The 12,280-nt window shown below is 33.9% G+C and overlaps 1 protein-coding gene across 2 annotated transcripts in view; it reads left to right on the forward strand.

Annotated features, from left to right (window-relative positions):
* NCAM2 (neural cell adhesion molecule 2) overlaps positions 1-12,280 on the forward strand; it is a 276,313-nt gene that overhangs the window by 227,297 nt on the left and 36,736 nt on the right. For both annotated transcript variants that reach the window (XM_027713181.2, XM_039385372.1), the window contains exons 13-15: positions 416-535; positions 2,404-2,525; positions 9,286-9,466. In XM_027713181.2, coding sequence (XP_027568982.1) covers positions 416-535; positions 2,404-2,525; positions 9,286-9,466 — 423 coding nt within the window. The remainder of the gene's footprint in view (positions 1-415; positions 536-2,403; positions 2,526-9,285; positions 9,467-12,280) is intronic.

Raw genomic sequence — 12,280 nt, forward strand, 5'->3', positions numbered from 1 at the left:
CTGGAGCCATCTGGCATTGGCTCTGCCAGACACAGGGGAGGCTTCTGGCAGCTTTTCACAGAAGCCTCCCTTGTAACCCCCCCCAGCTACCCAAACCAATACAGTGTGCTCACGGTGTGAACATAAAATATCGATTCCCATCAATATCTTTGACTGTTGCCTGTGGCTTCTGAAACACTGACTTTACATTCCTGCAGAAGCATAATTTGCTCAGTCACAACAGCAATTCCATGCAGATGAAAAAAGGGACTATTAGCACTCAACAAAAAAGCTACGTTTGAAACCAGTGTACTATTGGAAAATGGGACTTGTTAAGTTACAAGTGAAGCAAACAAATTATGAGGTTGCCTGAATTTTTTTTTTAATTTATTGCTTCATGAAACTTTGTTCCTTTTTTTCTTTCCCCTTCCTTTAGCAATGGTTGTTCTCAGCAACTTGGAACCAAATACGACATATGAAATCAAAGTAGCAGCTGTAAATGGAAAGGGTCAAGGAGAGTATAGCAAAATTGAGATCTTTCAGACCTTACCTGTCCGTGAGTAACACTTATGCTATTAAATGAAAATTATTACTGGAATATGTTACCTCTAGATCAGCTAATAATTTGAATTATGATTCACTGTAGATAATGTTTTATATTTATACTCTTCTCCCTAGTGTATTACAACAGTCATTGCTTCTCAGAAATCATGTTTTGTTCATCTTATTCCCGCCCTTCCAAGAAGTATAAATGAATTTAAATTGGCAGATTTATCCCGTTATCTTATATTTTTGAAACTCAGAAAAATCTATATTTTATATACAAGAGAACAAACCATGAAAGATATTAGATTAAGGGCTTTTTCTCATTTACACTCAGGATATTATCAGCATCTGTGAGAAATGAATTGTCCATTTCTGGAGACATTTCTTCATCAAATTATGCTGCCATTGCTTTGCAATTATTAAGCCTCAAACAGAAATCTTAAGATGTGGAAAAAATGATGAGAATAAATTGTTGTAACTATGATTACATGCAAATGAAAAATTCTGTGAAGGCAGTTTTATATTTGTAGTAGCTATCAGCAAGAGATTCAGACTTAAACATTAAAGACTAATGAAAAATATTTTTCTCAAATTACCTCTAAATAGAAAGAACAATAAATAAATAAAATACAAAGCGAGAAGAAAAATAAAGGAACTAGCAGATGGCAGTGTATAGTAATCAAACAGACATACCAAAATACATCAGCAACTATTGCCAGGCCAATCTCTCATAAATCTGTTGCAACTGAACTGTTTCCTGAGTAGGGCATGACTCAGTGTAGTTAATACCAGCCCTAAGGGAATGAACAATAAAATTCATGCAACTACAAAGAACACAAAATATTTCTGTGTTATTATATTATGTTCTTACTGGTACATTTCTTCTGTCCCAAACCAGTAACATGACAGCTTTTAATTTTCTTTTCCATTGAAGCATATGCATATCCTAAATATATTGAAGGACTGATAAAATGATTTGCTGTCATTCCTATGAAACAACATACCTGATGGAGAAATGGCAGAAAGTCGTAAAGTTTATAAATATATATGTATATGTTATCTGATAGAAAGCTAGGCAAACTTTATGTTGAGATCTGTTTATCCTTACTCCGGTAAGGGATAAACAGAAATAATAAAATTCTTTTAAAAGAACTGTATCTCTTGGGGTGAATGCAAATTTGCAGGTATTTTGATGATTAGACACTTCAGCATGAAATGTTCATGTAGGATCTGTTTTAAAAATTTGTAATAGGCATTGCATATAGAAATGATAATTAGTTAGTGAATTTTGACTAGCAAAGTGGCTTAAACTGGCTATAAATCTTTGGATGATATGTTTAAGAATACTTGGGTTTGGTTTTGGAAATGTTATTATTTACATTTATTCTTGATATTGACTACTCTAAAAGTATCTAATTTGCCTTGACACATTTATTGGAGAGTATATTTACTTTAAATTACAATTTAAGTCTTGCACATGGGACTCATGCTTAATATTAAGCATGAGCTTAATATTCTTACCTGTAAGAGAGTGTTGATCTTTAAATTCAGTGTGAGTAGCAGCCTACCAGCCTTGCTGAATTGATGGCTAAAGGATTTCAGAAGGAAATTAATTTCAAAGTGTCAAAAGTTGGAAGGTCTCTAAGAAATTAATATTTCTTTCACATTTCACATAATTTTGTTTCCTTGTATGAGTAATCTACATTGGAATATATTTTAAACAAAATATTTAACAATATTATTGAGGTTGTTTTGCATTGCCTGGAAGGATCATATTGATTTTAAGATTTTGATTAATATCATTACGGACAGGTTCCCAGCTGTAATATAAGACTTATCTCACTGCTGAATTATTATTATGTTTTTTCCCTTCTTTAGGGGAGCCAAGTCCCCCTTCAATTCATGGACAACCTGAAAGTGGCAAGAGTTTTAAACTTAGCATAACTAAACAAGATGATGGAGGTGCCCCCATACTGGAATATATTGTCAAATACAGAAGTGTAAGTACTTCAGTTAATCGAAATAAGTGAGTTATGCTTGTTAACATCTGCTTTTAATGCAGAGAAGACTGATGAAATTATTTGAAATGTAACAATTTAACAGAATGGTTTTGTATATCAGGAAAAGTAAATAAGATAGAGTATGTTTTCTTTTGTTGCTAAGTTGATGATGCCAGAGTATAAAAAAAAAATTAAAAGAAAAGGTCTTCCTAAGGATGTAACTGAAATTTCATTCCAGTAAGGAAACTATATTCTCTATTTTGTTATATTGTAAATTAAGAACAGATCTGGCATGCTTAGAAAACAGGCTTTTCTGTAATGTATAATTTATTTTTAAAAAAAAAGTGTTGCTTGTTTTTTTCTGTCATTAAAGTAGCTCAATTATCCTTCAGTTCCTGGTGTATTATGCTTAGAAAAGATTGGGTTGAAGAAGTAGCTACAGAGCCGGCAAAAGTGATGAATTTAATTCCAAAGTGTTCATTTTTTAAAAACTTTGTTGTGTTCTTTTAGGAAGATTATAGTATATTTATCTGACTAAATCCAGTAAAAATACATTTTACCAGAGTGTTATAACAAATTTACCATTTCAGGAGTCTGAAAGATTGGGAATGTGACATCATATATCTAGTCATGTTAAATGGAATGTAGTGTGAACTGTATTTAGCAGAACAAAGCAACCTTTGAGAAATTAGCTGCAGAACCTCTTTTAGTGTTCCCAAAAAGGAAAAGAGTTCCTTAACTTGTAACAATTTTTGTCACATTTCCTGATGTTTCTTATAATGTAGCTTTTTAACGATAGTTCTGGGATTATCTGAGTGCTAAACCTGGTATGTAGAATGATTCTCCTAAACTAAGTATAACCACAGAAGATTGGTAGCTCCAAATCAATTGAGAAACATTTGGTAGCACTTTTAAGAGTAGCCTGAGGCAATGACCAGGAGTTATTCTGCTCTCATTGATCCCTAAATAGTAATCGACCTCCTCGAATGACTTTCAGTCCAGTGAATACAGTTGGCATAAAAAAAAAGTAATTTTAAAGAAGACGAGGGTAGTAAAATATGCAATAAAAGATACAATGCAGTTTTGTGGGATTGAACTTCCTAGATTAGATTAAAATGCCTCTAAGAATTTACCATTTGGAAGAAAATAAACTGTTTGGATATAATACATGCTCGCAACATATGGAACTTAATCTGGTTTCCTGAGCTAAATGCTTTTGGAAGTATCCTGAAAATTTTTGGAAATCTGAATTTGATCTAGTGTGTTGAATAAAGTACAGTATTTTAGCATAAAAGATTACTTTTTATGTGTGTTGTTGAAAGGTAAATGTACAGTTTAAGCAGTAAGTGGAAACTCATTAGGTTACTGAAGAAGATAGCATTAATTGAACCTCAAATCCTTATCTCCTTAAGCTTCCAATTGAAAAAGCAATTTGACTAAATTAAAGGCCTTCCTACAAGAAAAGAAGCAGAATAATTTTTTTGGTGTTTTAAGCAGGATGAATGAATGCTATTTAAAGTTCATAATTATCTGGTGACTGCTCCTCTTCTATCTTCCCCATTGGTCATATTTAATTAACTCTTACCAACCTCATTACTAGCACCTGGACCAATGTATTTGCTTGCATGTTTAAAGAGCACATTGGATAAGAACCTATACATCAGTGGGTTTTTCTTCATGTCTTCTTAAAAGTCAGTTCCCTCATGTTTAAGTTTTATACCGATTTTTTTTTTTTTTTATAAACTGGGGGGAGGACAGCCTTTAAGATATTAAAGCAATTAATAGCCTGATTTAGGGCAATTGGTAAGTTTTCTTTTTCTGGAAATCACATATTTCATTCTGTCAAATATTGCTTCCCTAACATCAGTTTCTTCATACTATGGGTGAGAATTACTGACTACAATCAGATAATAAGCAGCTTGACATTTTCATCTGTATTCCAGGGAATACAATTTTTATGAGTAGCAGCATCAGATTTTTTCATGCTGTTGCACTAAGTCAAGACAGTCTGACAAAGCTTCACTGATGGAGTCTGAAGCTGATGGCACACACTGGCTTCAAAGTTACCTTAGGAAAGAATAGGAGGGTAGTAAGAAAAACAAAGGAAAAATTGTTCCCCAGTAGCCAGTCGGGAAGAGCAGTGATAGGAATTCCCTAGGGAAGCATCCTGTCTGATGCAGGAGATGACCACCCGACCACATCTCTCACAGTAACTGTGTCATTTTAATAGGGGTCAATTCAAGCTCTCCTTTGGTTGTTCCTGCTTATGGTCCTTCTGAAGTTGGTTGGGACACCCATAATGAAGGGCTGGTGTTTCCCAGTGGGTGTTAAGCTTTATCCATGGACATTATGGAGATGTGTACTGAATTTGCAAAAGACTATCACCTGCTGTGTTATTTACCAAGTTCGAGACTACACAGAAGGTTGGTTTCGTTTTTCGATGGCAGGAAAAGTTTTAGTAAATATTCAAAACTAGAAAAAAAACGAAAAAAAAAGCTCTCTTTTGTGGTTAGAAACAATATAGGCAGAAGCAAGAAAAATTGATTAAAATCCTGACTCGAAACCCAATAACAGTGCTTAATTTGCCTTTTACGTCCATAATGGTGTTTGGAGGAAACATTAAAGGAGTGATTAGTTTTTGCAGGCTTGAAAGTTGTTCACCATGTTGACAGGTGACAGGGTTCCTATTAATGATCTGAATTTTGGAAAACAAGGGTTTGATTGATGGGTTATGTGCTTTGCTCTTGTTTTGACTATGTTGATTTTGTTCCTTTAGTCTGTGATCATTTTATTCCTTTATGACAGGTTCTAGAACAAACTTCTATAAATACGAAACATTTAAAAAGAGATAATTTCTCATTTACTCTCACTCTTGAGTTACCTACCAAGAAACAGTTAAATGTTTTTGCACCTCTAGGTTCCTGCCAGATCCTTGGATTTCTGTGCATTTTACCACTATGTACATTATCAACCATTTTGTGCTTTGTCCTGTATTTTACCCAGACCTAGAAATCACCAACCAAATGTAATCAATTCTTGTGAAGTCACTGCTTTAAACTGTCAGATTGTTTTCTGTGAGGATTTCTTGATTTTTTTTCTTGCCAGATATCAAGATAGTGTGGCATCTCCTGTCCTTTTTTATCACAGAGACCATCACAGTAAGTCTGTTTGGGCTGAACTTTCAGCTCAACAATTTAGAGTGGATGGAGAATAAGGGAAGAGTTGAAGGGAGTGACCTTGGATATATTGTAGAATGACCATTAAAGAAAGAGATGTTATTTTCTAGACTAGTAAACTGGTGTCTTAACACTGGAGTGGCTTTACTTCCACTGTTGTCAGGTGTGCCTTCAGTTCTGTTAAGCAACAAGTTATGCTAGACTGGAGTTTTACTCTACTTTTTTTGCTTTTTTGGGGAGTTGAGGGTTTGTTTTTGTTTTATGTTTTTGGTTTTTTGTTTTTGTTTTGCCAGGGCGTTTAGGTGTTTAAGTTACAACTGTCTTAAAAATCTAGCTATTAGATACTTCTTAAATAAATTTGGCTGATGCTAGTATTATAAAGCAAATATATACACGATTAAGAAAGAATAATGTGAGGGTTTTGTGCTTGATTTGGCTTTGATTTGGTTTGGCTTTTGGTTTTTTTTCCAGTGTAGTGGTCTGTAGCATTGTGACAGGTTTGTTTCAACCAAGGATTTATAGTGGGAAGAGGACAGTGTTAATCTAAGGCTTAAGAGTAATGGAAGAGGGCAGTGAGATCCCTAGAAATTGCCAGTCACTGCCTAGGTCATCAGTGGCCTTCTGTAAAGGAGTATTTCTGCATTATATGAAACAAAATGAAATGCAAATAAAGAAGCAGTTTAACCTCTCCGGTTGCAGATCTGATTGTAGTTTCTGAAAATGTGCATTTGATGGTGGATATTAATGATACAACTGCTGATAGTAAGTGATTATTGAAGATATTCATATTAATCCATCTCCCAAATTAGACTCTAGTTTGCAATTTAGAAGTTTCTCTCTTTTGTTCCAGAACACATAGAGCTTTCTATAAATTTTAAGAAGTATTAATAATAAAAGAACCCAATATAGTACAAAGTGATTGTGGTTCTGTTTTCTGCTCCTTAAGGTACTGATTAAAGAGTCTTAGAACAAACAGATTTGTGGGAAGATTTACTTAGCAGGCTCTTGATTTTTGTTCTTGTCTCTCTTTTTCCATTTCAACACTAATAATAAAATAAATGTGGACATATTACTGAGCTTTGCTTAGCAAAAAAGTACTTGAAAATAGATTATAGCTGAAATATCAGCTATAAAGAAGGACATTGCAGTTCTTTTTCTTGTTGTTTTTTTTTTTTTCTTTAAGATACCAAAAGCAGGTGGTATTCTGGAAGACTTCATCTGCTTGTCTTTAGAAAACCACACCTTGCTTTCCAGATATTTTATCCTCTTCCTCCTAACTTGTGCTTGTCACTCTTCACAAAATATTTTGTGTCTTGGCACTCAGGGCTTGGACTTTGTTTCATTTATCTCAGTTCACCCAGTTGGCTTCAGGTTCAGCTAAACTTCTCTGGAATACTGTGCAGGTATCCCGTTACATTTCAACTGTTTCTTTATTTTCACCTGACCAAATTGTAGAACACCTACATTTTTACTTATTCTGTCTGTAGATGTGCAGCCTCATACAGAAATCTACAGTTTTACTTCCAACCCCTAAGCTCATTCTATTCATCACATCAAATTCTACAGTTTATCTTCAAAACATAGTCATATAGTCATATATCTGTTTTCAGTACCGTCTTTTCCACCTGCAAGAACCATATTAGCCTGAATCTTTTTTTTTCCATTTCAGTATATTTTTTCTCCCCGTGTGATTCTAAACCCCTATGGAATTCTCCAGGATATTTACATGGTATATGTGCATAACACAAAGGTCATGTATGGAACTTCTGATTACTCTAATGCTGATATTCTTTGGAATCTAGCTGTATTTGTGTACACACACCTCACCAATTTAAACAGCCATTAAAATATGGTGCTACATAACATTGCTATTCCTGATATTACTAAGGAGTATCTGCAATATATTGCAATCACTATTGGATCCCTCTATTTCAGGAGTGCTGTGCAAAAAGTATATTTTGTGAAAGGAGTTTGGTATAGTGACAATGTAAGTGGATTCACTCAGTGGCAAGTCAGATGACTGCAACAGAAATTATCCATTAGGATATGGGAAAGTATCCAGAAAATACCAGTTTCACTGTATGATGAGCAAACTATTTTTACTCCAGTGTATTTAGATTTTTTCATGATTTGTAATGGAATTACCATTCTGACGTTTTTCATTGATCTGTGGCTGCATCAAGTGGGAACTTTCACCTGGCTGCAAATATTCTTGAAAAGACATTTTGCTGGATTTTAATCATTCCCAGGACTATCATGTGACAATACCAATGCTAGTGCAGAAGCAGCAAGAAAGTTTATAAAAAGATGAAATCAGTATGGAAAAATCATCACACTCAGATCTGATAACAGATGAATTATTGAGGCAGTGCCCATAAGTGAGTTTAGTCTGTCCTCTGTTTTCTGAAGACTGGGGGCAAAAAAAAAGAGACATAAGGAGCGTGATTGGGCCCTGACCTCTCTAAATTGGATGCTATGTTCTCTGAAACCTGTATGAGTGAGGAGCAAGATGCTTCAGCAAAGAGCTTAAATATAAGCTGCTGAGAAACACAATAGTGTGCAGCTAAAAAGTTATAAGTTTTTTGTCTTTATTTTTCCCCATAAAGTTTAAATCCACTGATTAATTCTGTGTTGCTGTATGGGTTGGATGGCCAGAGTTGTCTCTCAGTGTGTACCTCAGTGTGTAGTAAAAATAGGACTGCGGGGATTCTTACTGACTGTTACTGGTGGTCCTTTGAACAACATCACTTTTGTGTTTGATAGTATATATTGTTTTATCCTTTTATCTCTTAGTTATTTTGTCATTTTTATTTGTATAAAGAATATTTAAATATATTATGCACTCAAAGGAGAAATCACAAAGGTAAGCATTCCAAATTTATAAAATGCCAGAACTGATTGCAACTGAAGTCCTTATTTTTTCCCCTTGTACAGATGTCTTAATTACCTGAATTACGAGAAATTATGATATTCCTTTTTTCCCCTTGAACACCATCTCAGTGATTTACATGTATCCTCTCACCAGTGTAGACATAGCACTTCAGAATTTCTAACTGCTGTTTATATTGTTACATACGACCTGGTATGCAAAATGTTCCTGTAGCATCACATATTGCTACAATTTTCATTAAATTACTAATGTATGATATAAGCACAGCTTGCATTCATGAACAATTCAAGTTTGGGTTTAATGGCAAGTTTCTTTGAATGAACATTGATCAAAATGTAATTGAAACATCTATATAAAATAAACCTTTTACATAATTTTTTCTTAACAGCATTTGTAAATAATTATCCTGCCGTTCTACCAGATAAAAACCAGTATTTGAGCAAAGAATAAATTGAAGCCAAAAGGTTAAAAAGGGTTGACCACAAAATTCTTTAAATCCACTTTCTGGAAAATTGATAAGGAGTGGTCAAAATTACAAAAAGCTGGAGTACTCAGAACTCCAAAATTAGTTTATTTCAGTGTTCATAACTGCTGTAAAGGAAACTCTGTATTTTTGTGTCTTGTGCAGATACAGAGTTTAGACAAATAATACAAGAGTTTCTTAGCATTTAAACAAATATTTTCATCTTTGCAGAAAGACAAGGAAGACCAGTGGCTAGAGAAAAAAGTGCAGGGTAGTAGAGACCACATCATCTTAGAGCACCTTCAATGGACCATGGGTTACGAAGTACAAATTACAGCTGCCAACAGACTGGGTTATTCTGAACCAACATTGTATGAATTCAGCATGCCACCAAAGCCCAACATTATTACAGGTGAGTTTATTTCATAGTGTTTTCTCTCTGTGAATCATTTCCTACTCATAGTACACTAATTTATGTGGTTGAACATAACATTTGAACACTGAAATCTTTAACTGAAAAAAGCTGAGACCCAGATGCTATTACCTTCAAAGACTTGATTCAAAACCCTTAAATGGGACCCCATCTCCCACTTTTCTCTTACTAGCCAAGGAATTTTTAAGTATAGAAGAAAGACTGAATCTTCAACCCAGATGATGGCAGTTAACAAGCAATATAGTATTTAAAATACACCTGCTATACATTTTTAAGTTGTCTTGTACTGTCTATTGTCTGTTGTAAGCAGCTTATTTAGTAGAATTTGATTTCAGTCCCCTCTCAACACGTGCTTCAAGCTCCACATGTAATAAAGGTGTTTAATTTAGTGTCTGATGAGGTTAAGACTTCGAATAGTCTTGCTTAGATACTGTCTGAATTACTCACCCTAATATGTTGACCATACAGACTTCTATGAGGCCTATTTGCAAGCTTTGAAATCTATAGAAATGTTGTTCATAGTCTTAAGTCTGTAAATAGGAATGTTTGGAATTCTAATTAAGAAAATTACATCGTAGTTAAGAGTGAGTGTCACAGTTTTAATGCTTCCCAATATGAAGTCTTTTTTTAATGCAACAATGCTAAATTATTTAGTTCAGAATAAACCTAAAAAATGATAATTTCTAAAGCATTATGGGTAAATTTATTTTTTAATTTTTAAATATAAAAATTTTTATAAATGTTATGAGGAAGAGATTTCAAACTGTTTCCTTCAATTATGAGCTGTTGTATTTAATAATAACTTCCAAATTAGATCAGTGTCATCATTACCACTTGAAAAAATCAGTGCTAAATCCTCTAACATGATATTTTCTGTCTGCTGTATATCAAACTATTGGAGTATTAGAATCAAAGAAAAAACTTGCTGTATAAATATAATGGGAAATGTATTAAAAAATAAACTACATGCGCTTCAATGTGAGCATCTGACTTGCATCTACCTTAGTACAGTGGCAATGAGTTTGAATGAGTCATGGATTACTGTGTCATCAGAAAAATTTGAAATAATTGGCTAATTTTTTTTGTCTGTTGTAAGTTTTCTCCAAATACATTTTTACAAAAGTTTTCTCAAGATCTCTGCAACACTTTTAAGTATTTCATAGCAATTTTTTTATATTGGAAGCATTGTGATTTGTATTTACAAAAAAGAAAAGGCATTTGTAATTCATTCATATGTTTAGATCCAGTTCTAGTACAAATATTTGGTTTATACACTTGAATTGCAGTGGAGCTGATTTGCATCTTGATTGAAATTCAGGGTCTCAATAGGTCCTGTGTACTTGTTTTTAAACAGACAGTGCCTTGTGATTGCCATCATTCAGAAATAAAATTTCACATGATTGATAAAGAAAAGGGGAAAAGAAGTGTAGGAAATCTTATTGTCCCGAGGAAATAAAAATATTTGTCAAGTAGAAAAATAAGTTAAAAACTTGTTTAGGAAAATGGAAGGGATATGCCATTTTTCAATTTTTTATGTTTGAAAATCTTTCTTCTTTTGCAATGCAATCTAACTTCAGCCTGTTATAATTACATAAAGTATTCCCTATTATTGCCACAGCTGCTGTAACAGAAACATGATATGCCTCTGTAAATGATAACATAGATGTTTTCTAGACATTCAAGTAGTAAGAATCTTAGTTAATTTAATTTCAAAAGAAAGATAGAACATTTTTCTCTAAACACAGTTTTATAGGCACTTAGGGGCTTTTTCCTCTCAGTGCTCTCCCATAACCTCTAAGTATTTGTAAGAAGCCTGTTACACTATTTAACTTCAGGTCCTCTTTATATGAATCATTACTACAATTATGATTGTGGAACTAATTAGTTTCCTTGACAACTGTTTTCTGCAAAGCCTGAAAAGTGTGTGAAATTCCAATCATAGGAACACTCTGTAGGCAATTTTTAAAAGTATGTCAAAAGACAGAACCAGTGGAACATTAGTGTTCATATTCATGAGTCAGCACGATTATCTTGTTTTGAAATGGCATAATATTATTGCATTATAATATTATATATACACATAACATTGTTGCAAGAATACGAATGTAATCTATTAAAACTTGATAGATATTGTTTATAAAATGCTTAACTTTGAGCAGAAATATTATTTCTGATGTCAGTTAATTCTGATGATGCTCTGTTTGTCTGCTTTGAGACTTAGGTGCTAACAGCTAGGCACCTACAGCTAGGTTTGAAGAAGGACATAGGCAACAAAAATGAAACTGGGTAGACTTTTGAATGAAATCCACATCACCTATCCTGTGCTCACTTAGAAGCTGAGGATAACTGAGGTTCCCTTTCTAAATATTAATTTAATTATTAGAAAAGCCTCTAAGACTCCTGAAGGTTTTCATTTGTATTTGCCCAGATCTGTGGCAGTTCAGCTGAACTGTTTATGTCTTGCTCTAAATGTAATTAAAAGAGAAAAACAGTCTGTAGATCCTGTGTATTCAATCCCAAGGGAATTTTGGGATCCTCTAAGTGTCTTGATGGTTGACTATACCTAACATAATATTCTGGTGAAGATGTGTGCCAGCCAGTGCAATTAGTCAGAGAGAGATGGAGGCAAGGATACATTGGTTGTCCTTTGGTAGGTGCTTAGCAGGGAAATGGGAGTTGTCACAAGAACTAAAACTTCGGTTCTGATTGCTGCAGAAGAAGCTTGCTTGTGCTTCCAAGAACCACTGGATACAAGACAGAAATAGTAATCCCTGAGGGCAGGAACTAGAAGCC

Source organism: Pipra filicauda, unplaced genomic scaffold (genome assembly GCF_003945595.2).
Source record: "Pipra filicauda isolate LSUMZ 115617 unplaced genomic scaffold, ASM394559v2 scaffold409_size848515_pilon, whole genome shotgun sequence".
Taxonomy (NCBI): domain Eukaryota; kingdom Metazoa; phylum Chordata; class Aves; order Passeriformes; family Pipridae; genus Pipra; species Pipra filicauda.